The following is a 25214-nucleotide window of genomic DNA, read 5'->3' on the forward strand; positions in this document are numbered from 1 at the left end:
TTAAAAAGATTTTATGTATTTATTTTTTAGAGAGAGGGGAAGGGAGGGAGAAAGAGGGGGAGAAACATCAATCGGCTATCCCTCACAGGCCCTGAAAAAGGGGAGCCTGGCCTGCAACCCAGGCATGTGCTCTGACTGAAATTGAGCAGGTAACCTTCTGGTTTGCAGGACAATGCCCAGCCCACTGAGCCATACCAGTCAAGGTGATGTTGGGCACTTTTTCAAGTGTTTATTAGCCATTTGTGAAACTTCCTTTGTGAATTGTCTGTTTAAATCTGTTGCCTGTTTGGTATTTAATTGTCTTTTTATTATTGAGTTGCAAGGCATTTTTCTATATGTTCTAGATATAAGTCCTTTGTATATTTCTCCCAATCTGTGACTTGCCTATACCTTTTCATAATGGTGTCAATTCATTGTATTCTTTCAACACTTAATTATGAAAGCTTTCAAATATATAGAAAGTTTAAAGACTTTTATAGTAAATACCCATATATCTACCACCCAGCATCTCATTAACAATTTATTATACTTGTCCTGTCATGTATCTATCATCTTATTTGTACATTTCCAGGTAAATTGTAGGCTTCAGTTTACCATTTGATAGCCCTTCAAAATGCATATTACTAATTAGATTCAGTATTTGCAGATTTTTTTTCTTTTAAGGTGAACTTTTTATACATTGAAATACATTTTAAGTGAACATTGACTAAGTTTTGACAAATTCATGCATTTGTGGAACTCTAAACTCTATCAAGATGTAGAATGGTACAGTCAACTCGGGAAGTTCTCTCATGCTCTGTCCTAGTTAATCACCTTCATCTCCCCATAGCCAGCCATTATCCTGGTTTTTTTTTTTTTTTGTATATAGATTAGTTTTGCCTGTTCTTAAACCTTGTATCAGTGAATTCTAAAATTGTGTACTCTTTTGTTTAAGGCTTCTTTCACATAGTATGCTTTTCACTTTTATTCATATTGTTGCATGTATCTCTGATCATTCCTTTTCAGAGCTGAAGAGCAATTCTTTTTATGAATACGTCATAGTTTATCCATTCTCCTGTGGATGTATACCTGGGTTGTTTCCAGCTATTGGCTATTAGTAATGAATTGCCAAGAACATTCTTTTACATGTCCTTTTATGGGAATACGTTTTCATTTGGGGGATGAATACCTAGGAGTGCAATTGATGGATTATAGGGGAAAGGACCTGACCCTTTCTCAAAGTGGGTGAACCAGTTTACACTCCAGTGACAGTATATGTAAGTTCCTTTTATCCACATTCTCACCACATTTGGTGTTGTCAGTCTTACCAGTTTTAGCCATCGTGGTAGATGTGTGGTAGTTAATTGTACTAAAAATAACTATTTATTTTTTAAAAAATATTTTATTTATTTTTTGAGAGAAGGGGAGGGAGGGAGAGACAAACATGTGTGAGACATTGATTGGTTGCCTCTCACACACCCCCAACTAGGGACCTGGCCTGCAATGTAGGCTTGTGCCCTGACTGGGAATTAAACCTGCGATATTGCAGTTTGCAGGCTTGTGCTCAGTCCCCTGAGCCACACCAGCCAGGTCAAAATAATTATTTCTTACATCTGACCCTCTCAATCTAACCACTCTCTATATGCAGCATTCACATATCTCAGCTTTACCACTTTCCTCCCAAATTTTTCTGTACTATTTCAATTTTTTTATTCCCCTGCACTTTTATGTATAGTACACTCTAGGAGAGAACTATGTTAAAATTGCTGATCACTATGGTACCAACACATCAAGTTGATAAAAAAAATTACTGTATTGTAGATTAATTGGAATTTGTTACCTTCCCACTTGTTTACTTTGTTTTTACTTGTTTACCTTTTAGAGGGGAGAGATATTTAGAGGACAAAATTGTACATAGGCTTATATGCACAATCCGTACACAGATTCATAAACACAAGTCATTGTTTTTGTACATCAACTATAGAAGATTAGCCACAATTCAACTCTTTATAAGATAAATATGAAAGGCAAGATCCTATTGGAAATGTCCAATGGCACTAAAGTGTTCAGGAATTTGGAATCCAGGATATAATATTAAAATCTTTGACAATTTGGTAGTATTTTAAGTTCCTTTGAATAAATTAGTAGAATAGCCACCTGAGTTGTAAGTATGGAAAAATCACCCAGGGTACTACCACATCTAACTTAGTTCCTCTCAACGATAAAAATAGTTACATCCCTGGCTGGTGTGGCTCACTTGGTTGGAGCATCTTTGGGTAACTGAAGAGGTACAGGTTCAATTCCCAGTCAGGGCACATACCTAGGTTGTGGGTTCAGTCCCTGGTCCAGGCATGAACAGAGGCAACCAATCAATGATTCTCTGTTGCACTGATGTTTCTCTCTCTCCTTTCCTGTCTCCCTTACCCCCTCAAAAAAAAAAAAAAAAGCAATGAAAATAGTTACAAAGACTTAGCAGGTTAAACTTTTCTTTTATCCAGACAGTGGTAGTTCTTAACTTTGGCTATACCTTAGAACCATGGGGAGAGGGGTGCTTTTAAAAGTTTGTAGCCTAGGCTCTACTCCAGAACAATTAAATGAGGCTATCTGGGATGAGACGCAGGCATCAGTAATTTTAAAATCTCCCCAGTGTGCAGTCAAGATTACAAACCAGTGTGCTATACAGGAACTCATAAAATAAAATTTAGGTAAGCATATGACTTTTTCCCCCCCATGAAAGTTCCATGCTGCCTACCAACAAAGGTATTAGAAGTTTTTAAATTAGGCTACACCATTTACAAGATCTGACTTTCAGCAAGTTCTTTAGCCTGATGATGAAATGAGGTCATAATGAAAAGTTTCAAGTGCAATGAGGAGCACAAAGTAGGTCTTTAACAACCATTGATTTCCTTCACCTTTAAAAGTGATACAAATTTGAATAAATGAGGACTGTAAACCATCATTCCTCCTCTGTTAGATTTAGGGCAGTCTTACTTATCAGGTGTGACTAACAACAAAGCTCTTGTATTATCAACATAGAAAATAACACAAGGCTCAATTACTAAATTCACTCCTCTCAGTGCAGAGATTAGATAGGGCCTCACACTCTGTAGTTAAAGTCATCAACTGAGAACTTGATACTAGCAGATAGAATGTACCAAGAGTTAAGTATGTTAAGTGTGTGCTGAAGAAACTATGCACCTCTTGGATATTTTTTCTTGAAAACATGTTTAAACTCTGCCCAATAAAAGAAAAATTCTGAATTCTTTCCTTTAAAAATATTTTGCTCTTTTGGACTTTGGGGAAAGTTTATGTCTCTTCTTGGATGCCCTTATATACACTACAGGGTCTAGAACTATGCCTTGTATAAAATATTTAGGTGTTCATTAAATACTTGATTAATGAATGTTCTCTGAAAGATAAGAAAAACTTTTGTTGATTTATATGACTATTATCCATATGCTTTGAAATAAAGCAACAACAGAAGCTTACAAATATTTGTTTCATTTTCTAAGTTGATGTAGTGCCCGTCTGTCTTTAAAGAGGGACTTTTGTGAAATGAACTGTTCTTAATCTTTCTGGTGTGAACTATGAGGGCTGAGGTTTTGATCATGACTCCTCAGAGGGGTGGAAATAATTTAAAGAAACAAGTGGTGAGCACCCAGTGGGCTGCAGTTAGTGACTTCTGCCACTCTCCAACGTTTGGCAGCTCTCCCAAAGCAGCCTAAACAGTTCTTGGGATTCTTGAGCTTAATAATCATAAGCAAAGGGTGGAGTTCTAATCCTTTTAAGCGAAAGATAAACGCTGTGGAAGGTGTGTCTTCCAGTGTTCCACTCCCTAGGGTTGAGATCACGTGAGCTGAAAGTACTTCCCTATTCCCAGCGTCTGTCTCCCCTAGGCACTGATCAGAGTTTGAAAGGGACACTGCAAGGAAGGGGTAAGGCAGAAGTAGACTGGAAGGAAGTTTAAACACAGAAAAAAGCACAGGACTTCTATAACAATGCCACACTTTACCGTGACTAAGGTAGAGGACCCCGAGGAGGGGGCAGCAGCTTCGGTCTCCCAGGAGGGGGAGACCAGTTTAGCAGAAGTAAAAGCCCGGATTCAGCATTCAGATGAACCAGGTAAGTAATCAACTTGGGAGATTTGGGGACTTAACAGGGTTTTTTCGCAGAAAAAAATGGTAACAAATACTCAAAATATCTTCTTCAGGATAGAGAAAAAGTATTGTGGTTAAAGTGTTCGTCAATCAACTGTTTCACTCCCTTGTATATCTGATAACTCCTCTTTTTTCACATGCTGGCTTGTTTCTCCCCACAATGAGTTCTGTGTTCATTACCTACAGGTGAAATTGAATCGGCAGCAATGTATGAAAGGAGTTTTCAAGCAAAAATAAAGGAACAGTAAAAGTCATTTTATGCGGAATTTAGAGTTCACCTTTTGCTCAGGCAGTTTAAATTGTATCTGGAAAAGTATATAAAGAAGGAGCATGGTTCAGTAGTTTTGTACAATGGACTTTGCACTTGTGACTTCTCAAGTTATTTAGTATTTTGCCTCAGTTTACCAGTTAAACAGTAACTTAAGAGTGAATGGCCTACAATTCTTAAATGAAAGAACAAAAGTACAGTAGATCTTTATGGTGACTAGCATAGCATTGGGTTTGATAAATTTGATGAAAGTAATTATCCTTATAATTTTCTTTTAATAGTAACAGTTACACTTCCTGGGGCAATTGTGGTTTTGAATTTTTAAACACCCAATTAAAAGCTTAGTTAATATTATGGTATTAAATATAGTCATAGTTTCAAGTCCTATTTTTAAGTCTATAAGTTTTATAAATTGTCAAAAACTTCTCTGTTAATGAAGGCTAAGAGAATAAATCATCTCTCAAAATTTCTTTTGACTTTAACATTTCCCTAGCAGGTAACACATCGAAACTCCTTGCTGTAAAGAGCTGTTTACTCTCTACTGTCTCCCCAAGCCTTCATGAATTTTTAAGAATCTTAACTAAAAATAAGGGCTATCAAAAACAAATTTCCTTTTGTTTATTTTTCCTACTAGTTGAGAGAATTTACTAGGGAAGACAAAGTTTTATGGAAACTGCCAGATTATTTTCATTTTGCTTAATAGTCATGGTCCTAAGAAGCTGAAAGTTAAGTTTAACCTACTTGGAACTTGAACCTAATTTTCCACAGCTTCAGTGCAAAGTTAGGTTCTCTTTTGGAATTGTATGTACTTGAAACTGCACTTTCTTACTTGCTTATGTTTACTGCTTTTGGATTTTAATCTTTTTAGGCTTTTGTCTTTGCTATTGTCTTCATTAATTTCACAAAATGCAAACAAGTGAAGTCTATCTATACCTCATTTCACTTTTCACTGTTCTTTATTTCCTTTCTTCATCACCTCTCTTTTATTATTTCATCTTTACTGGTTCCATAATTTGCTGTATTCAGATTAGAACAGTGTTGAAATTATTTAATCTATTAGCAGTCACCTAGAAAAGCCATTCATTTTTTATTATAGCAACCAACTTTGCAATAAGTGACATTACTAAGCTTGCTTTATTTTCTTCCATGGTAATTGTTTTGGACAAGGAAGAAGTGACAGGTGTAATCTAACTTGAATTTAATAGGCTTTTTATTGGCATTTTCCATGACAGCCCAGAAAGTGTCCACTTGAATGAGCTGTTGTTTGGTAAGTGAACAACTGATGGGAATATATTACCTAAAATGTATTCATTTTTATTGTAGGTTAAGTTAGAGGTGAAGAAGGGGAGAAATGTACATGAGAACAACCTAAAAGTTCTGTTGTAATTGTTTTTTAAAATCCTCACCCAAAGATATGTTTATTGACTTTAGAGAGAGAGAGGAAGGGGGAGAGAGAGAAACATTGATGTGCCCCTAGCTGAGGACCTGGCCCACAACCCAGGCTTGTGCCCTGACTCGGAATTGAACTGGTGACCCTTCAGTTGACAGGCCAGCTCTCAGTCCATGGAGCCACACCACCCAGGTCCAGCTCATTCTTTAAGTAAATTTTAAAATGTGTTTTTAAAAGGTGAGTTTTATTTGAAGTAGACAGGTAATTTGAGATGAAATAAAAATATGAGTGTAGATATAAACTAGTTTTTAAAAGAACTATATTAATCTTTTCATGCTAGTTGCTAGAATGCTATTCTGTTAGAACCCTGCTTAATTTTGGATTTGACGGGGAAAGCAGAAACTTAAACTTTCTTTGAATATTTGATTTATTCATTTTTAGAGAGAGGGGAAGGGAGGGGAAAAAGAGGAGAGAAGCATAAATGTGTGGTTGCCTCCTGCACACCCTCAACTGGAGACCTGGCCCACAACCCAGGCATGTGCCCTGCCTGGGAATCAAACCAGTGACCCTTTGATTTGCAGGCTAGCACTCAGTCCACTGAGCCACACCAGCCAGGGCTAGAAACTCACACTTTCTTTACTGTTTTCTTTCTGCCCGGTCCAGCTTCTGTGCCGCATCCTGTGTTTTCTCAGCAATTTGTTTACAGAAATAGCACGAATCACAGTGAATTGTAGTCACCTATTTACTCCTCTTTTCCACAAAGACCAACTATAGACTTCTTGAGGGTAGAGACTTTGTAGGATTGTTTGTTAGGATTCTCCAGGTCCAGGTGAATTGGGCATAATAGGCAATTCAGTAGATAGATTTGTTCTCTGCCCTTTTTGTTCACCAAACACATGTTTAGTGCAAATGTCATGCTAGGTGTTATACTTTTTTCCTAAGGCTACAAAGACATAGGAAGTATAAGTTCTGCACCAAAGACAGCAGTATGGATTTAGAGCCAGAGGCTTGTCTTTGAATGTCAGTTTTACTAATTATTACTAATTAGGAGTAGTGATAATTTATATTATTATATGAATGACTTTAGGCAAGTTATTTAACTTCTTTAAGCTTTACTTTACCTCACTGATAAAACAAATGGAATAATAATACCTTCTTCACAGGGTGTTGTGAACTACATGTGAAAATTAATATAAAGCACTTAACATACCATGCCTGGTGTGGCTCAGTGAGTTGAGTGCTGGCCTACAAACTGAAAGGTTGCCAGTTTGATTCCCACTCAGAGCACATGCATGGGTTGTGCGCCAGGTCCCTAGTTGGGGGCATTCAAGAGGCAACCAATGGATATATCTCTCACACATTGATGTTTCTCTCCTCTCTTCCCTCCCTTCTCCTCTCTCTAAAGATAAGTAAATAGCCCTAGCCGGTGTGGCTCATTGGATTGAGTGCCAGCCTGTGAACCAAAGGGTCACCGGTTTGATTCCCAGTCAAGGCACATGCCTAGGTTGCGGGCCAGGTCCCCTGTTAAGGGGACACGAGAGGCAACCACACACTGATGTTTCTCTCCCTCTTTTTCTCTCTCTCTTCCCCTCTCTCTAAATATAAGTAAATAAAATTAAAAAAATAAAGATAAGTAAGTAAATAAATAGCGGAAAAATATCTTTTAAAAAATAATTAAAGGCGTTCCGGCCAAGATGGAGGCATAGGTAGAAACCCTTTGCTTTCTCACACAACCAAAAGAATGATAACAACCAATCTAAAAATCAATAAACAACCAAAATTGCCAGAAAATCAAATTGCATGATGTTCCTCTCTCTCTCTTTCTCCTTCCATTCCTCTCTAAAAATAAATAAATAAAATCTTAAAAAAAAAGAATACTAGCTCTTAAGCTTTAAAAAAAGATAAAAAATATGAACAATAAAATGACAATAAACTCTGAACTATTAACAAATGAACCTAAAAGAAAAGAAAAACAATGAAAACAAAAACTAAGCAAACAACCAGAACAGGAACAGAATCAGAGAAATGGAGATCACACAGAGGAAGTTCAGTGGGGAGGAGGAAGGGAGGAATAGAGGGGGAAAGGTACAAGGAAGAAGAAACATAATTAGTAGGCATAAAATAGATGGGGAAAGATTAAAAAATGGTATAGGAAACAGAGGACTCAACTTATACATACAATCCATGGACATGAACTAAGAGGGGGAGAATGCTGGAGGGTTGGGAAGTAGGGTGGAGGGGGAATAAAGGGGGAAACTGGGAAAACTGTAAGAGCATAATCAATAAAAAATACTTAAAGATAAATAACACATATCACAGTACTCAAAAATAAGAGCAACCTCTTATTACATTGTGGCTAGTTGTTTAATAAGAACAAAAAGAAACTGGATAACATGATGAAGAGAATAATAATATTGCTTGGAGAGGACCCACACAAGTATCTCAGAGGATAGGACACAGCTGATTCTTGAAAGGCGGTCTGGAGAAGATTACAAGCAATGGGAGCACTTAACGTATGACAGGAAGGTGTAGAGCATGTGGGAAACGAAAGTTTAAGGTAGTTATCATATTGGGCTTGTGGTAAAGAGAGCTAAGAGATGAGGCTAGTTAATGAAGTGTTATCAACTTGGTTCCCTACTTTGTGGGAATAGCCGGTGTCATTGCCTTTTTAGAGATAAAATGAGGCTGTTGACAGTGCCTTTTCTCAGACTACATGGTGAGTAGAGGCAGAGCCAGTGTTCAAACTTCCAAGTTTTTTTTACACCCTAATTATCATGTCTCCTGTGTGTTCCAAGAGCTAAGTTTTTGTCTGTTGTACCTACTAGAAGTTTTAATCGCATTAGGCATTAAATTTAATCAAAAGTTTTTCAACATCTACCAAGATCCTCAGTTTTCTTCCTTTAATCTGTTAGCATATTGAATTTTATTAATAAAGTTCCTGATGTTGAACCACTTTTACATCCCTAAAATTGAACTTAGTTGGTCATAATACATTGTTTTTTAATTTTTAAAAAACTTACTGAATTTATTCGGGTGACATTGGTTAATAAAATTATATATGTTTCAGGTGTATGATTCTATAATACATCATCTGTATATTGTATTGTGTGTTCACCACCCCAAATCAAGTCTCCTTCCTTCACTATTTATCTCCCCTTTACCCTCTTCTAGCTCCCCCACCCCTCTTTCCCTCTGGTAATCACCATGCTATTGTCTATGTCTATGAGTTTGTTGTTTTTTGCTTAATCCTTTCACCTTTTTTTACCCAACTGCCCTCCCCTCTGACAGCTGTCAGTCTGTCCTCTGTGTCTATGAGTCTATTTCTATTTTGTTAATTTTGTTTGGTTTGTTAGATTCCACATCTAAGTGAAATCATCTGACTGGCTTATCTCACTCAAACTTCTAGGTTTTATATGCTTCCCATCACCCTATGATGCCAAGTCCTAGCTTATTAAAAATAACAAAAAGGTATTTAGCATCTTAATGTACGCAGGCCACAGGACTTTGATGTGAGCAGTATCAGATCTGTGATTTTTTTGGAATAGGAACAGTACATAGTTTTATTGTTTATTGCATTTACCTAATCAGGTATAGGTACTATATTTGTTCATTTATTTAAATATTTATTGAGTTTAAGTATTTCTGTGCAATAATTGTGCTAAATGGCCTCATTCCTCAGATCTTCTTATAGTATCTATGATTTAGTCAGGTTTTGACTGCTGGACTTGCCTTCACTTGATACAGATTGCAGATTGGAATATTTCCTTTTCCTTTGAAATAGGGTTTTTAGGAAATTTTCAGAAACGAACCTATAATAGAAAAAAAAGGAACCTACATTGGTATTGAACAGCATCTCCAAACATTAACTCTCACATAATACAAATGGTATTAGAGAGATTTTGTGTTAAATGGAGTTTAAATTTTATTAGGAACCCACAGGATGCTAGACTGTTAAGTAAACATTAGTCCTGCTTGTTACCCACTGAAGCTTATGTTCTAAAGAAGGTGATATGACTACTGTCTTTCATTGACTACCATTAAAATGGATAGAAATAAACAGCTACGGAGCTTCTTTATACTGACAAAAATCTTTTCTGTAATGATTATTATAAGTTTTTTTTGGGAGACAGGGTCAATTTAACTGTTCACATGGGGTTTTTACCAACCCAACTGAAGAACTTTGGATCTGCATGTTTTAAAAATCTCAGTTTATTTTTCCTCTCATTGAGGAATGTTTTTCTGCCTCCCTCCCACCCCCAGTATTCTATCATCAGAAAGCCTAACACCGCCTGGAAATATATTTCCAATTCTTTTTTCTGTGTATCAAAGACTATAATACAAGAATACAAATTTGAGCCTGAGTCCTTTCAGTTCCTTACATCTGAAAACTTTGTTTAATTTGTTAACCCTTCATTGTCATGTTAGGCTCTGACAGCCTTGAGCACTTTCATTCCCTATTTCAATACTGTTATTAACAGGTGTTTAGAATCTCTTGCTGCTCACATTTTCTTGCTTAATGTGAGAGCAAGAAAATGTTTTATTCTATACTCAAAGCAACATTTAGCTTATGATTATAAAAACATATTAAGTGTAATTTTAGCATATTGTAAAATATTCAAAACATTTTTAAATTTTAGACTGAATTTATACATATGATCTAGATTACAAAATTGATTATTAGCTGGTAAATTTAAAATACCTAGCATTTCTTGGTTTTGCCAAGTTGAAAACAGAAACAGTTTTACTAAAACCATCATCAATATTATAGTAATAGTCATTGAGCACCTACTATATGCCAGGCATTTTACCCATTTTGGCTTATTTAATCCGTACAACCATCAAGACAGGTCATTATTACCACCATTTTAGAGATAAGGAAAGTGAGGTGCTGAGACATCAGGTTATGTAAGTGGTAGGTGTGGAATTCAAACTAAGGTCTCTGTGACTTTCTTCACTACCGCACACTGTCCCTTTAATTTAAACATACACATGGTTTTGTTTTCTGAGATACGCTGCTCAGTTTTCTTAGTAATTACTAATTCTTTTTAGGTTCTATTCTTTTGTCTTTGTGGATTTCTCAAAATTAATTGAAAGTTACTTGCTCTCTCTACCTTTTTATTTGTTGGATTGCTTTTTTATTTGGTATAGAATATTTCCAGATGTAATATAACAAGAATAAATATACATCTGAAGGAATGGAAGATATGTTTTTTAGTGCACTAGAAAAAATTATAATATTTCAAATATCCTATTACTTAGAATGAAGCTAGGTAATACACAACCTGTTTAGAGAAAAATACTAACACAGGTAGAACATGGACTTGGTAAAGACTGAATATGGTGCATAAATAACATAAATGATTTTGATAAATTCTAAACCCTTATATAGTGAATTAGACTTCATTTCCTTTCCTGAGTGTTCTTTTCACTGCAACATACAATTTTTTTGTGACAAAAGATTTCAATAATTGTTTTAGAGATGGTGAACCTATATATAGTATTTTTCAAAAGCTGTTTTCATCTTCCTCCCACCTAATTGCGTTTGATTGTATATTTTTCTTTATTTGAACTCTCTTTTGCTATCTGCTCCCTGTCTACCATAAAAAAATTATACAAACCCACATCACCTCAAGATCAAACCCATTCACCTTTCCTCCAAGATGACTTTCCTAATTCTCTACCCCACCTTTGATTATTCCATCAGTCAGTAAGTATCCATCACCACTCAAACGTATACTTTGCAGTATGCCCTGAACTTTGCAATGGCTTTATAATTATATTTGTATCTGTGGGTGAGAGATAGTGTTTCAATGGTTTTTTTTTTTGGAAAATTGTGTGTGTATATATATATATATTTATATATAATTATATATAGCAGTATACATATTTACATCTTAAAACTTTATTATGGAAAATCTTCAAACTCATAAAAGTTCAATGACTCTCTGTTCATTTTTCATACCTGTTGGTGTTTTTATTTTTAGATGTTCTCTATGTTTAGGGATATCAGTCTTTTGTGATGTAAGTTGCAAATATTTTTCCCAGTCAGTATTTCTTTTAACATTTTATTGAGGTATAATTTGCATAAAATAAACCACACATATTTAATATGTACAGTTTGAGGAGTTTTGAGATGTGTATACACCCCTGAAACAATTATAATTGAGATAATAAACATTTCCATCATCTCCAAAAGTTTCCTTGTGCCCTTTTATAAGCCATTATCCAATTCCCTGGTCCCCAGGCGACTACTGATCTGCTTTCTGTCACTATGCATTAGTTTGCATTCCCTAGAATTTTATGTGAGTGAAATCATGCTCTTTTGTCTGACTGCTTTTATATAACATAATTATTTTGAGATTTATCCATGTAGTCAATATCCTTTAAATTTGACTTATGTTAAGATACTCATTATTTCTCAGAGCTTTGTATTTAGGTCAGTAGTTGATAATGGTACAAACCACAGATATTTGTACCTCACAGAGCCTTTTAAAATTTTGATTTGCCAAGATTTGAATGTTTTTAGGATTAGTCTGTAAACATGACTTACTTTTCAGAGAGGGTTCTGGGAAGGTGAAATCTCACTATTTCTGTGTTCCTGATTCCAGCCTCTGTCTGCCTCAGTTCAGCCAAATGGCCAATGAACAGTTAGGTGCAGTGAAGCCTGGGCTACGAGGGAGCTCTGTCAAGGATTGCTGGCCCAGGTCTTGTTCCTCTGGCTGGAGAGGAGCTTGGGGGTGGGGATAAGAATGCCAGATCTAGGAAAGGGCTTGGCTTGGTCGAGATCCATGGACTCCTGGGAGCAAGGAGAAAGGAAAAAGGGACAAGTCTTCCTGTCCTTGAGGCTAAGAAATATAAGGAGACCTGAGAACCGGGAGGCTTCCTCCTGGGTCTCTGCAGGGTTGGCAGCTTGCCTGCTGCACTTGCTTGCCTACTGGGGTAGAGACTGCTGTGCCTTTCTGTTCTCTTGAGACTGCTGCTGTTTGTGGTTCTTCAACACCGAAACCTAAGCCCCTGTGAGGTAACAAAGAAAACAACCCATCTGGGAAGCCAGGCAACCAGAAAGAGAAAAATAACTTAGAATAATCAATGCAGTATACCAGCCAAATAGAAATGGTGGAGAAGACAACAGCTTGAATATGAAAATAATAAATAATAGGAACATTTAAGGAGGTTCAAGTGAGAAATAAAAAAAAGATTTTCTTGATTTCCCAGCTAAAACTTATTGTCATGTGACTCTCAATCCATTCACACACCTTTTTTCACTATCTCCACTGAAATAAGAGTACCTTAAGATCAGGAACTTTTTCTCCCATAGAACTGCTGATCTGTTGTCACCATCCAATGCCCACAACACTGTCTCATGCATAGTAAGCACCCAGTACATAATTATTGAATAAGGAATGAATGAATAGCATAGTGTATTGGCCTGGAAGATCAAGTGGAAGAAATATTTAAAGCTCAGAGCCAAAAATACAAAGAGATTTCAAAGCAATAATAAGAGATTTGGAGGATAGATTCAGGACACCTGATATGTCTAACATAAGTTCAAGAAAAAGGAACAAATGGAGAAGCAATAAAATAAATTTCCCAAGTTAAAGACTTCATTGCACAAAACGAAGTTTCAGGGAAGATCATTGGTAACATAAACTTAGAGTTATCCTGGTAAAATTATTGAACTCCAAAGATTCATCTTGGAGGCTTCCAGATAGATTTATTATACATATAAAGTATCAGACTGGCATCAGAATTCTAATCCACAACACTGGGAATTTGGAGGCAGTAGAAGAGCATCCACAGATTACCAAGAAAAAAACGTAATCCCAAATCCCTATTCCCAGTGAAGATACCATCTCCCCTACAAGGGGGAAATGTGTTACAAACATACAAAAATTTATTGAGTGTATTACCACTTAACCCCGTGAGAATATTTAAGGTTTTTAATTAAATAAATGAGCCATAACAGAGATCACAAGATGAAAGGGATAGAAATAGAAGAAAATGACAAACTCTGAGCATGTGTTATATAAATGCTAAGTAAAGATTCTAACCAAAAGGGACATGTTCAGGGAACAATTCAATAATATTTATGATGTAAAAGTACTAAATAAGTCAATGGAGAACCTCAAAATTGTGGGAGGAAAAAGAGGTAGGTAAAAGCTTTTCAAGTGGAGATAAGGAGAGGAAGAAGTGCCGATGAGCACATGTAAAGCTGCTCAGAAATCATTAGTCATCAGGGAAATGCACATCAAAACCACAATGAGATATCACTTCAAATCCATTAGAAAGGCTTTAATTAAAAATATGGACAATAACAAGTGTTGACAAGGATGTGGAAAAACTGAAACCTTCATATACTTACAGGAACAAAATGGTACAACCATTTTGAATATACAGGGCCCAACACAAATAATGCCCTTTTTCACTATAAAATTATAAACATGTAATTCTGTAACATAATGTCACACTCAGGCATACCATATGACATTTTAAGTTAAATGTTCAAATTAAAACTATAAATTATTACACCCGTATTATTATTACCCTACCAACCACACTCAAGCAGGCATTACTTCTGCTAGACCCTGTAGTTTGGCAGTTTCTCAAAAAGTTAAATGTAGAGCTACCATATGACCCAGCAATTCTAGGTATTTGCCCAAATGACATGAGAATAAATGTCCATGCAAAACTTGTACAGATACGTTTATAGCAACATTATTCATAATAGCCAGAAAATGATAGGAACAATCCAAATGTTCACTGATGAAAACATTAATAAAATGTGGTATATTTGTGTAATGGGACATTATTTGGCAATGAAACAAATGAAGTACTGAAATACATTAAAATATGGGTGAACCTTGAAAATATAATCTACAGAAAGTAGATTAGTGGTTGCTTCGGATTGGGCAAGGTGGCTGAGTGAGGTGGAGATTGACTACTGATGGGTACAGGGATACTTATAGAGGGGGACCAGATTCTCAGATTGTGGTGATAGTTGTACAATGTGAATATATTAAGAAACATTGAATTGAACACTAAATAGGTGAGTTATATGGTAAGTTATTTCAATAAAACTTTTAAAGTAACATGCAACAGCTTGCATGAACCTTTAAGTCCTTCTGCTGAATGAAAGAAGCCAGTTCCAAAGGTTACATACTGTAAGACTCAAGTTTATTTTTGTAATTATGGTAGATTATGACACAGTTACTAATAATCAAAACATATTACATGTGTGTGAGTACATATGCACTAAAAACTTTTAAAAATTTCAGTATACATGTACAATAGTTTTTGCCTTTTCTTTGTATGTTTGAAAATTTAGAAAAAATGTTAAATTAAGCTTCCATTAAGCAATAACCTTATCAGAAATGTTTATCATTTCCTCTTAGTCCCCATAAAACAAAGTTTTAGGTGCTTAGTTCTTTAGCTTCTTTGAATTTGGGTGTTTGGCTCAATTCCCTTCCCTCCTTTTTGTTGAGATAATCTATATGGTCAGGCCTTATTCTTTCAAAACCATCTTAAAATGAAGGAAGCATGAAATCTGTTTTATTATAGTGCATAAAGAATGATTTCAATCATCCACAAAGCCAAAGAAGCACATAAGATATCAACAATATTCTTGAATATTTATAATTCCCAAATCCTTTCTTCTGTCACTTCTTGGTGAGATTTTTCTATTTTTTTCCTTAAGTGCGTAAGTATTGCCTTCTCCAAGTATTTATAGTTTTCTTGGCTGATGAGTTTGTGGATTTGGCCCAAGAAACTGTCTTTGTCTTTGTATTGTACTGTGGACTTTATTAAAGCTGCTTTCTGCTATTATGCTTGCTAGCTTCCAAGTGTTATATAGACTGAGCATTAAAATCAGATCTGTCTTCATCACAGATGAGCTCTTCAACTTCTAGTGGATATGCCCATATATCTAGGAAGTGTTTTAACAAAACCTGATTATTCAAATATATTCCAAGCATAATTTACACATTCATTTTCTTTATGCAAATCGGAAGCACAAACAAACAAAAGTAGCCTTGTAAGGACATTTCTCATGCTTGGTACACCCTACTTAACAGCAGCGGTTTCCTCAAGGACCTCTATTAATCGATTGTTTATACTTAACATGTGTACCAGAATTTGAAGAATATTGTTGATCATTACCCAGTACTGGTGGTAGATCCACCTGTGCCTCCTAGTGTCCCCTACTTCTTTCTGATTGGAGCCCAATATCTTCCCCCCAGTTCCATCAGTTCTACCTTCTCCAACATTGGACTGTCCCCCTCCCTGCACTATAGTGGGCCCCTGCGGCAAGAGATGGGCCTGAGTGGCCTCTATAAGACTCACGTAACTGGTCCTGGTTCTTGGTTTACTCAAGCTTCAGCTACGTACCTGCTGGCTGCTGTGGCCTCACCTTTTCATTAAAACAAGTCAGATGGATCAGAGGAAAGATTGTTAAATGAATTCTCTTAAATTTCCTCAGGACTTGTGTATAGTGTTCTCTGCTCCCATAGGCATGTTTGGCTCTACTACTGGTTTCACTACTTCCTACCTTAATGAACTTTCTCATCCTTTTAGTGTCTAGATTTGTTGTGGGATAATTGGCATAACAGCATTGCTTTCATAAAACCTTTCAATGATTTTTTTTCATTGCTTCCTTCTATGGTTGCACTTTCTTCTGTTCACTAGTATTTCCAGGGCTTGATTTCAGCTCCTCTCTTCGCCTTGACTTTTAGGAAAGTTTATCCTTTTATCTTGAATTCTTACGTTTTGATGACTTTAAAATAATTATTTTCATCATTAACCTTTTATTGAAACTAGTCCTAATTTGTCTCAGTCTTTTTTTGAAATCACTTTACATCAGTCACTCATTTAACAAACAATGATGTGCATTTTATAGCATGTATAAAGCTCTATGTAACAAAAAATTGTTATTGTTCCAGAAACATTAAACAAAGCACTTATAATGAGCAGATAGCCTCCCCCTCTACCCCCTGCCAATTTTCCCAGATTGACTCACTGGGCATTCTCTCATTGTCTTTACTTTAAAAAAAATATTGATTGATTTTCCTCCTTTCATTCTTAAACTTAGCAGCTATGTCACTGGTAGTGGGGAGGAGGGCATATGTCACAGCTATGAAATTTGGTGCCACCACAAATTCACCATTTCCAATCTCAACGGTGCTGTTAACACTATTCAAAATTCCTTCTGTGTTATTCTAGTTAGCCTCTTTTATTTAAGTTTCTCATAAAACTTAAAATGCTCATTAAGCTCCCAGTCCTCTTTTCCCTTATAGTCAGCATGTCTGAACTTCTGTTTCATAGAGAAAACTATATTTCCAAAATGCCTTTTTCCAAATTCTTACCAACACCTGTATTCACACCTATCCTTTTGTTCCTATTCAATACTTATCTGTATACCTGTGCTGTAGAGCCTTTCTTGCGTCCTCTTTCCTGATTTGTCTACTATACTATCAACTCCTTTGCCTCAGTGTATTAAAACACTCGAGCTCTCCTCAGGCCTCTCCCTCTCTTTTCCTGTCTTTAACCAATTGTTACTCATTTGGTCTCTCAAATATTTCTCAAATCTGTCCTCTTCTCTCTATCCTCATTGCTGCTGCAATTAGTTCATGTTAGTCTTTAGGCACTTCTTATTTAGCCTCCTTAAGCCACCAATTGCAGTAACTTCCAGAGGAATTTTTCTCAAATATAAATGTCATCTTTTTATTCCTCCACTTAAAACCCTGTAGTCTTTGCCCATTGCTTGCTGAATAAAGTCTGTACTGTACAGTAGGTCATACATGTTCCTTCATGATCTAGAACATCCCAACTTAATAGCTTCCTTGTCTGCATTTCATGCATACTGCACACCAGATATAAGAAATGTTCTTGAATGTCTATTTTTTCCACATACTTGTTTCATCATCCTGGGAAGTTCTTTCCTGCACTCACCAAGCAAACCCTCTTAAGACTGAGCTCAAGCATCACTTCTTTCTTAGTGGTTTTTCCATTACATTTTTCAGGGGATGTAATGTATAGTTTCATATCAATTTGTCTGTATCTCTAATGTAGTACTATAATCATTCTGATGTAATGGAGTTAATAATGACAACTACCTATTACTACTATTCTAGAGTTCACACTGGAGACACTCGTTAGCACGTGAATAATTTACAGTGGTCTAGTAAATGAGTATGCCTGTTGGTCTCTAATAAATCTGGCACTCATTTCCCTTTGCATATTGCACTCATATGTTTCGTTACCTGAAAATACTTTCTTTTTAAAAAAAGATTTTATGTATTTATTTTTTAGAGAGAGGGGAAGGGAGGGAGAGAAGCATTGATGTGCAAGAGAAGCATTGATCAGTTACATCCCACACACCCCCCAACCCAAGCATGTGCCGTGACCCAGAATTGAGCCAACAGCTCTTGTTTCTAGGGATGGTGCCCAAAACGCTGAGCCACACCAGCCAGGGCAATACTTTCATTCTTAGACTTCTACTTAAGAGAATTTCAGTGGTTTTTCCATCCCAGACATGTTCTTTTTATTCCTCCCCTATGGTTTTGAGTTCTACATGATTTTTAAAGTTTTTTTTTAAATTGTACTTAAAGCTCACACTGCCTTGATCCGTATTGTTCCTCTCCTTCTTTGGACCCTTACAGCACTAAAGGCTATACCATCGGTTTTGGTCTCTCCACCTTAGACAAATCAGTTCAGTTTTCTCAGGTCTAGTTTCTTCTGGAACATGGGAATAATTCTTCCTCACATGACTGCTGTGGAGATTTGGCATGATGAACGTAAAAAATTTCCCCTAAATTTAGTCGCTGAGAGACTACGTTTATAGTCTTCCCAGTTTTATATATCATCTTTGCATTAATTAAATATTTTGTCTTAAATTAAGGTACTGATTTTCTGGGGGAATTTTTATAAAGGAAACTTTGTCACTAAATGAAATGCCAGCATGCTTGCATAAAAGACTATAAACTAAAAATAAATGTAATGCAGATGACATTAATCTTGCTAGATAACTATTGCCAAGTAGAGGCTCTGAGCCTGTTAAAAAAAGAGAACACCACATTTTGAAGAGATGTTCAATATGTTCCAGCACAAACATTAAAAAAATGATATTTGATAAAGTGCTTTGACTCGGAGTTAACAGGGTTAATGGCAGGGGTGTAGGAAGAAAGTGGAATCACATCCTGATCATCTAAAATCATAGGTAAAACCTACCAAGATGTTTAGAACAAAAGGAACTTAACAAACTTTTAAAGGTAAAATTATAAAAAAAATTATGCATACTTATATTCTAGGAGTATTCAAAAGTATAAAAATAACAGAAAATAGTCTGGTTACTAAACCTTCTCAAATACTGAAAACAGAACCATATTTGCTATTCTAGGTAGGTGATCTTTATCTCTCTTCCTAACTTCTCTACCCTTTCAGCCCTGGCTCTGTATGGGATTTCATAACCACAGGAGCTTCCCCTACATTTCTCATGCCCTGTGAGTGTAGGGGAGAGTGTCTTACTGGGGTAAGTAGTATTTCTGAACTCTTCTATGTTGCAGTAGGCATGGCCATTCATGGTCACTGTATAGTTCTGTTTTGCTGATTAGTAATTACTTCATAATTACCTAGTTGGACTATCTTTTACCTTAGTTATTTCATCCTGGGATAATTGAGTTAATTATTTTACTGATATTCATTCTTGGATATTTGTAGGATATTTGTATGACTAGAGGCCTCACTTCAAGTTTCTGATGAGGTGTTCATTCTCTGAGAGACCTTTTTAGACTCAGTATGAAAACCAGCACAGAAACCTCCCCCCTGCCCATTAATCCTCTCTCTTCTCCTACTCTGCTTTTTTGTTTATGTCTTATCACTCTTGACTTATAATATAGGATGTTGTTTGTTTATTGTTTGTGTCTTCCCCACAAATGTGTAAGCTCCTTGATGGCAGAGATTTCATTACTACAGTTTTATTAGTTAGAATAATGTTTCACATGCAGCAGGAGCTCAAATAATATTGATTGAATAAATGAATGAAAAGAACTACAAATTTTAAGTAACATGGACATTATGTTTGCAAACTAACTCATGGGCTGTCCTTCAGGAGAGCCCATCACCCTCACAACTTTTACCATCTTCACTTCAGTCCTTATCCTATCTTCATAAGATTTCTACAGAGGACTCCTAATTGGTTCCCCATTTCTATTTTTGCTTCCTCCACAGTCCGTTTTCCAACCAGCATCCTTCATCTTGTAAAAAGTTAATTAGACTTGTAATGCTGCTATTTAAAAACTTCCAGTTGTTTCACATCATTTATAAACTAAAATGCACACTTTTTACTATGGTCTATAATACTACAACATGAATCTGTTACCTAATTTGCTCATCTATTTTCAAGTACATTATATTTTTTAAGTTATATTTTATTGAATATGCTACTACAGTTGTCCCAATTTTTCTCCTTGACCCCCCTCCACCCAGCACCACCCACTCCCTCTGGCAATCCCCCCACCATTGTTCATGTCCATGGGTCATGCATATAGGTTCTTTGGCTACTGCATTTCCTATACTGTACTTTACATCCCCATAGCTATTCTGTAACTACCTATTTCTACTCCTAATCTTTTCACCTCTTCTCTCACTCCCCTACAACCCCCTGACATTTGGCAACCAACAAAATGCTCTCTGTCTCCATGATTCTGTCTCTGTTCTCTTATTTGCTTATTTGTTTTTTAGATTCAATTTGATACATTTGTATGTATTGCCATTTTATTGTTCATAGTTTTTTTATTTATATTTTATTGATTATGCTATTACAGTTGTCCTGATTTTTCCCCCTCTGCCCCACCTTCTACCCAGCACAGCCCACTCCCTCAGGCAATTCCCCCACCATTGTTCATGCCCGTGGGTCATACGTATAAGTTATTTGACTACCCCATTTCCTATACTTTATATTCCCATGGCTATACTGTAAATACCTATTTGTATTTCTTAATCCCCTCACCTCTTCATCCATTCCCTCATATCCCCCTCCCTTCTGGCAACCAACAAAACGCTGTCTGTATCCCTGATTCTATCTCTGTTCTTGTTTACTTAGTTTGTTTTTTAGAAAAATCAACTGTTGATAGACTTGTGTTTTTTGCCTTTTTATTGTTCATAGTTTTGATCTTTTTGTTAAGTCCCTTTAACATTTCATATAATAATGGTTTGGTGATGGTGAAGTCCTTTAGTTTTTTCTTGTCTGGGAAGCCCCTTATCTTCCCTTCAATTTGAAATGTATCTCTGCTGGTACAGCAGTCTTGGCTGTTGGTCCGTGCTTTTCATGACTTGGAATATTTCTTGCCAATCCATTCTAGCCTGCAAAGTTTCTTTTGAGAAATCAGCTGATAGTCTTATGGGAATTCCCCTGTAGGTAACTAACTTCTTTTATCTTGCTGCTTTTAAGATCATCTCTTTATCTTTAACCATTGGCATTTTAATTATGATGTATCTTAGAGTGGGCCTCTTTGCATCCATCTTGTTTGGGACTCTCTGCACTTCCTGGACTTGCATGTCTATTTCCTTCACCAAATTAGGGAAGTTTTCTTTCATTATTTTTTCAAATAGATTTCCAGTTTCTTGCTCTTTTCTCCTTCTGGCACCCCTAAGATGCAAATGTTGGCCCTCATGAAGTTGTCCCAGAGGCTGCTCATACTCTATTCATTTTTTTGGATTCTTTTTCTTCTTCTTGTTCTGATTGGTTGTTTTTTGCTCCCTAATGTTCCAAATCATTGATTTGATTCTTGGCTTCATCCGCTCTATTGTTGTACCTCTGTAAATTGTTCTTTATTTCAATTAATGTATCTTTTGTTTCTGACTGGTTCCTTTTTATGCCACTAAGCTCCTTGAGCATTATTATAACCAATGTTTTGAAGTCTGTATCTGATAGATTGCTTATCTCCATTTCATTTAGCTGTTTTTCTCTTTTGATCTGTTCTTTCATTTGGGCCATGTTTCTTTGTCTCCTCATTTTGGCAGCCTCCCTGTGTTTGTTTCTATGTATTAGGTAGAGCTGCTTTGACTTTGTGTCTTGGCAATATGGCCTAGTGTAGTAGGTGTCCTGTAGGGTCCAGTGGCACAGCCTCCCAAACACCCAAGCTGGGTACTGGAGGTACACCCTTTATGTGGGCTTGGTACACCCTTTTTGTGGGCTCAGTACACCCTTTTCTTGTAGTTGAGCCATGGTTGCTGATGGCAGATCAGTGGGAGGGATTTACCCAGGCCCGTCAGCTGCAAGGACTGGCTGTACCCTTGAACACCAACCTCCGCTCTCTGTGGAGGATCACTAGTGCAGGGGCAGGGTGGAGGGATTCTGACATGGTCTGTAGCTGTCCACTGGTTGTGCTGGCCCTGGGGTTTCCTGGGTGATGCAGGCCAAGGTCAGCACCCACCAATCTTTCCTGAGCTATAAAGCAATCTGAGATGGTTGCTACTTGTGCTGGACTTGTGGTTTCCCAGGCAAAGCCAAACTGTGAATCTAGTCTGGCTGCTTCTGGTTCCAGGCTTGGGGTCCTTAGCAAGAGGTATGGGGGCTGGGGGCTCACTGAGGCTGGCTGTTGCTTGCTTCAGAGGATTTAGAAAGTTGTGAAACATGAGCCAAGACCAGCCATTCACATAGAAAAGCAGCTTGGGTGGGCCTATAATGTGGGTCAGACTGAGTCTCTGGGAATCTCCAGGGTGGAGCAAACAGTGTTAGCCAGGTTGATGGAGTCTCAGGTATGCCACCAGCTTCAAGGCTCTGTGCCTCTGTGCAGGGATGGTTCAGAAGAGGGACACTGGCCTCTGCCCACCTTTCTGTCTGGGAGAAAGCTGTGCCCCCAGCTCTCACCTTGATGCTGGACACTTCAGTTTCTCTCCGTATGCCACTGGTGCCTTTCAAGCTGCTACCCCTTTGCTGGAGCTCAAGGGAATGAATCTGAGTAAATCCATGTGTGGGTTTTTTAAGAGGAACTTCTTGGAGCTCCAGAAGTTTCTTCCCCTGACTCAATTCCAGCTGGTTTTTGCAGCCAGAGGTTATGGGGATTTATCTTCCTGGCACTGGAACCCTAGGCTACAGGCCTCATGTGGGTCTGGGACTCCTCACTCCCGAGATATCCCTGCTGAATTTTTATCCAGCACAGGCAAAGTGGGACCAGCCTGTCCCACATCTCCACCCCTTCCGCCAGTTGATGGTTGTGGTTTCTTTAACTCCGTAGTTGTCAGACTTCCATTCAACTTGATATCTGGCTGTTCCAAGTGATGGTTGTTCTATATTTTAGTTGTAAATTTGGTGTGGTTGTGCAAGGGAGTAAGCTGTGTTTCCCTATGCCACCATCATCACTGACCTATTTTCTTTTTAAACCACTTTCTTACTCACTGTGCTTTAGCCACATTGATGTTTCCAGACATACAAAGCTTATTCCCATCTTAGGGTGTTTGTATAACCACTGTTCCCTGACCAGTCTTTTTGAAGATCTTCACATTGGCTCCTTTACATTGAAGGTGTACCTTAAAGATTATTTCCTCAGAAAGGCCTTCACTGTGCACCCAGTCCAAAATAGCCTCTCCATTAACTCTTCTTAATTTTGGCTTAAATACATGTTATAAAGAAAATAGCCCTGGCTGGTGTGGTTCAGTGGATTGAGTGCCAGCCTGTGAACCAGAGGGTCACCAGTTCAATTCCCAGTCAGGGCACATACCTGGGTTGCAGGCTAGGTCCCCAGTAGGGGGCATATGAGAGGCAACTACACATTGATATTTGTCTCCTCTTTCTCCCTCCCTTCCCCTCTCTAAATATAAATAAATTAAATATTTTTTAAAAAGAAAATAATTGTCATTCATTTTCTTTTATTCTTTGTCTCAACAAATCTGCATGAGAACAGGAAATCTGTCTTTCTTAATTAATATTCTATCCTAGCACATAGGATAATGCCTGAAACTTACTAATTACTCAGATATTTAAATGAATGTATTTTGAATGAATAAAGCTTTATGATAGTCACCTGGGGCACTTCATAAAACTGCAGAATCTGAAGTCATTAGAGTTAGTTATGTGACCCATGAATTTGTAGTTTAACAAATATTCCAGATGATTATTTTGCAAAAACAAATAGGGAGTTATTTTTGAAGCTTAGTATATTGATATGAATTAGTTGAACACTTCCCAAAATGTATACCATAAAACAATAATTAAGATGGTTGTTGAAAAATAGTTATCTCTTCTAATGTATTTAGGAATGATAATTGTTATATTCTTTTGTAGATTAGCTAAGCAGCCATTAGCATATTGAAGGATCTGAGAAATTGTACTTTATAGAAATCTACTGGACTGTTAAATAAATTTGCCAAAATTACTTACTATCCCTCCCCAAACCATTTTCTCACCAAGTCCTATTAATATACTACAGATTGTATACTAAGCACTAAGGAATATGTAGTGTATGTGAAGTACATCAGTACCGCAATTTATTTGCTCTATGATTAGCTGTCTACAGAGATACCTTATATGGCAGATGGACTGAACTAAACCATAAATCCCAGCATAAATTATCTTTTTTTGGCAGAAGTAAACTCTTAATATCTTTTATTCCCAAAGAAATATAATTTTATTTTTTATTTATTTTTATTTTTTAACTGTTTATGCTATTACAGTTGTCCCAGTTACCACCCTCTCACCCTCCTCCAAACATCACCCCCCATTCTATAATCATTCCCCACACTGTTGTCCATGTACATGGGTCCTTAATATATATTCTTTGACTAATCCCTTCACCTTCCTTCAAACAGTCCACACCTCCCTCCTCCCATGTTATAGCTGTCAGTATGTTCCATGATTCTGTGCCTCTGGTTCTATTTTGCTCATTGTTTTACTTTGTTCATTAGATTCCTCTTATAAGTGAGATTCTGTGGTATTTGTCTCTCAATGATCAGCTTATATTACTTAGCATAATAGTCTCCAGTACCATCCATGCTGTCACAAAAGGTAGGCGTTCCTTTTTTCTGCTGCATATTATTCCATGTATAAATGCACTGCAGTTTTTTTAACTGGCGAGAACAGATACTACACTTGATCTTAGCCAAAAGGCCAAGTAGCAATATACCACAGTTTTTTAATCCACTCATCTACTGATGGGCACTTACGCTGTTCGTAGCACTGGGCTATTGTAAATAGCGCTGCTATGAACATGGGGGTGCATAAATTCTTTTTAATTGGTGTTTTGAGATTCTTAGGGTATATTCCCAGCAGTGGAATTGCTAGGTCAAAAGGTAGTTCTATTTTTAGTGTTTGAGGAAATTCCATACTGTTTTCCACAGTGCCTGCACCAGTCTGCATTCCCACTAACAGTGCACTAGGGTTCCCTTTTCTCCACATCCTCGCCGGCATGTATCATTTGTTGATTTATTT

General features: G+C 36.9%; 1 protein-coding gene and 1 pseudogene across 4 annotated transcripts in view; one reads left to right on the forward strand and one right to left on the reverse strand.

The window, feature by feature from the left end:
• Window positions 1–25214, forward strand: part of SLC12A6 (solute carrier family 12 member 6) — a 99929-nt gene that overhangs the window by 19812 nt on the left and 54903 nt on the right. Inside the window, exon 1 of one of the 4 annotated variants that reach the window (XM_045821993.1) lies at window positions 3875–4101. The exons of the other annotated variants lie outside the window; for them this stretch is intronic. Within the exon in view, the coding sequence (XP_045677949.1) occupies window positions 3978–4101 (124 nt within the window). The 5' untranslated portion in view covers window positions 3875–3977. Of the gene's footprint in view, window positions 1–3874; window positions 4102–25214 lie in introns of those variants that run through there. 4 annotated transcript variants of the gene reach the window in all.
• Window positions 24787–24905, reverse strand: LOC123809083 (annotated as a pseudogene).

The sequence above is a fragment of the Phyllostomus hastatus genome, unplaced genomic scaffold (genome assembly GCF_019186645.2).
Source record: "Phyllostomus hastatus isolate PE091 unplaced genomic scaffold, TTU_PhHast_1.1 phas_scaffold_501, whole genome shotgun sequence".
In the NCBI taxonomy this organism is placed as follows: Eukaryota; Metazoa; Chordata; class Mammalia; order Chiroptera; family Phyllostomidae; genus Phyllostomus; species Phyllostomus hastatus.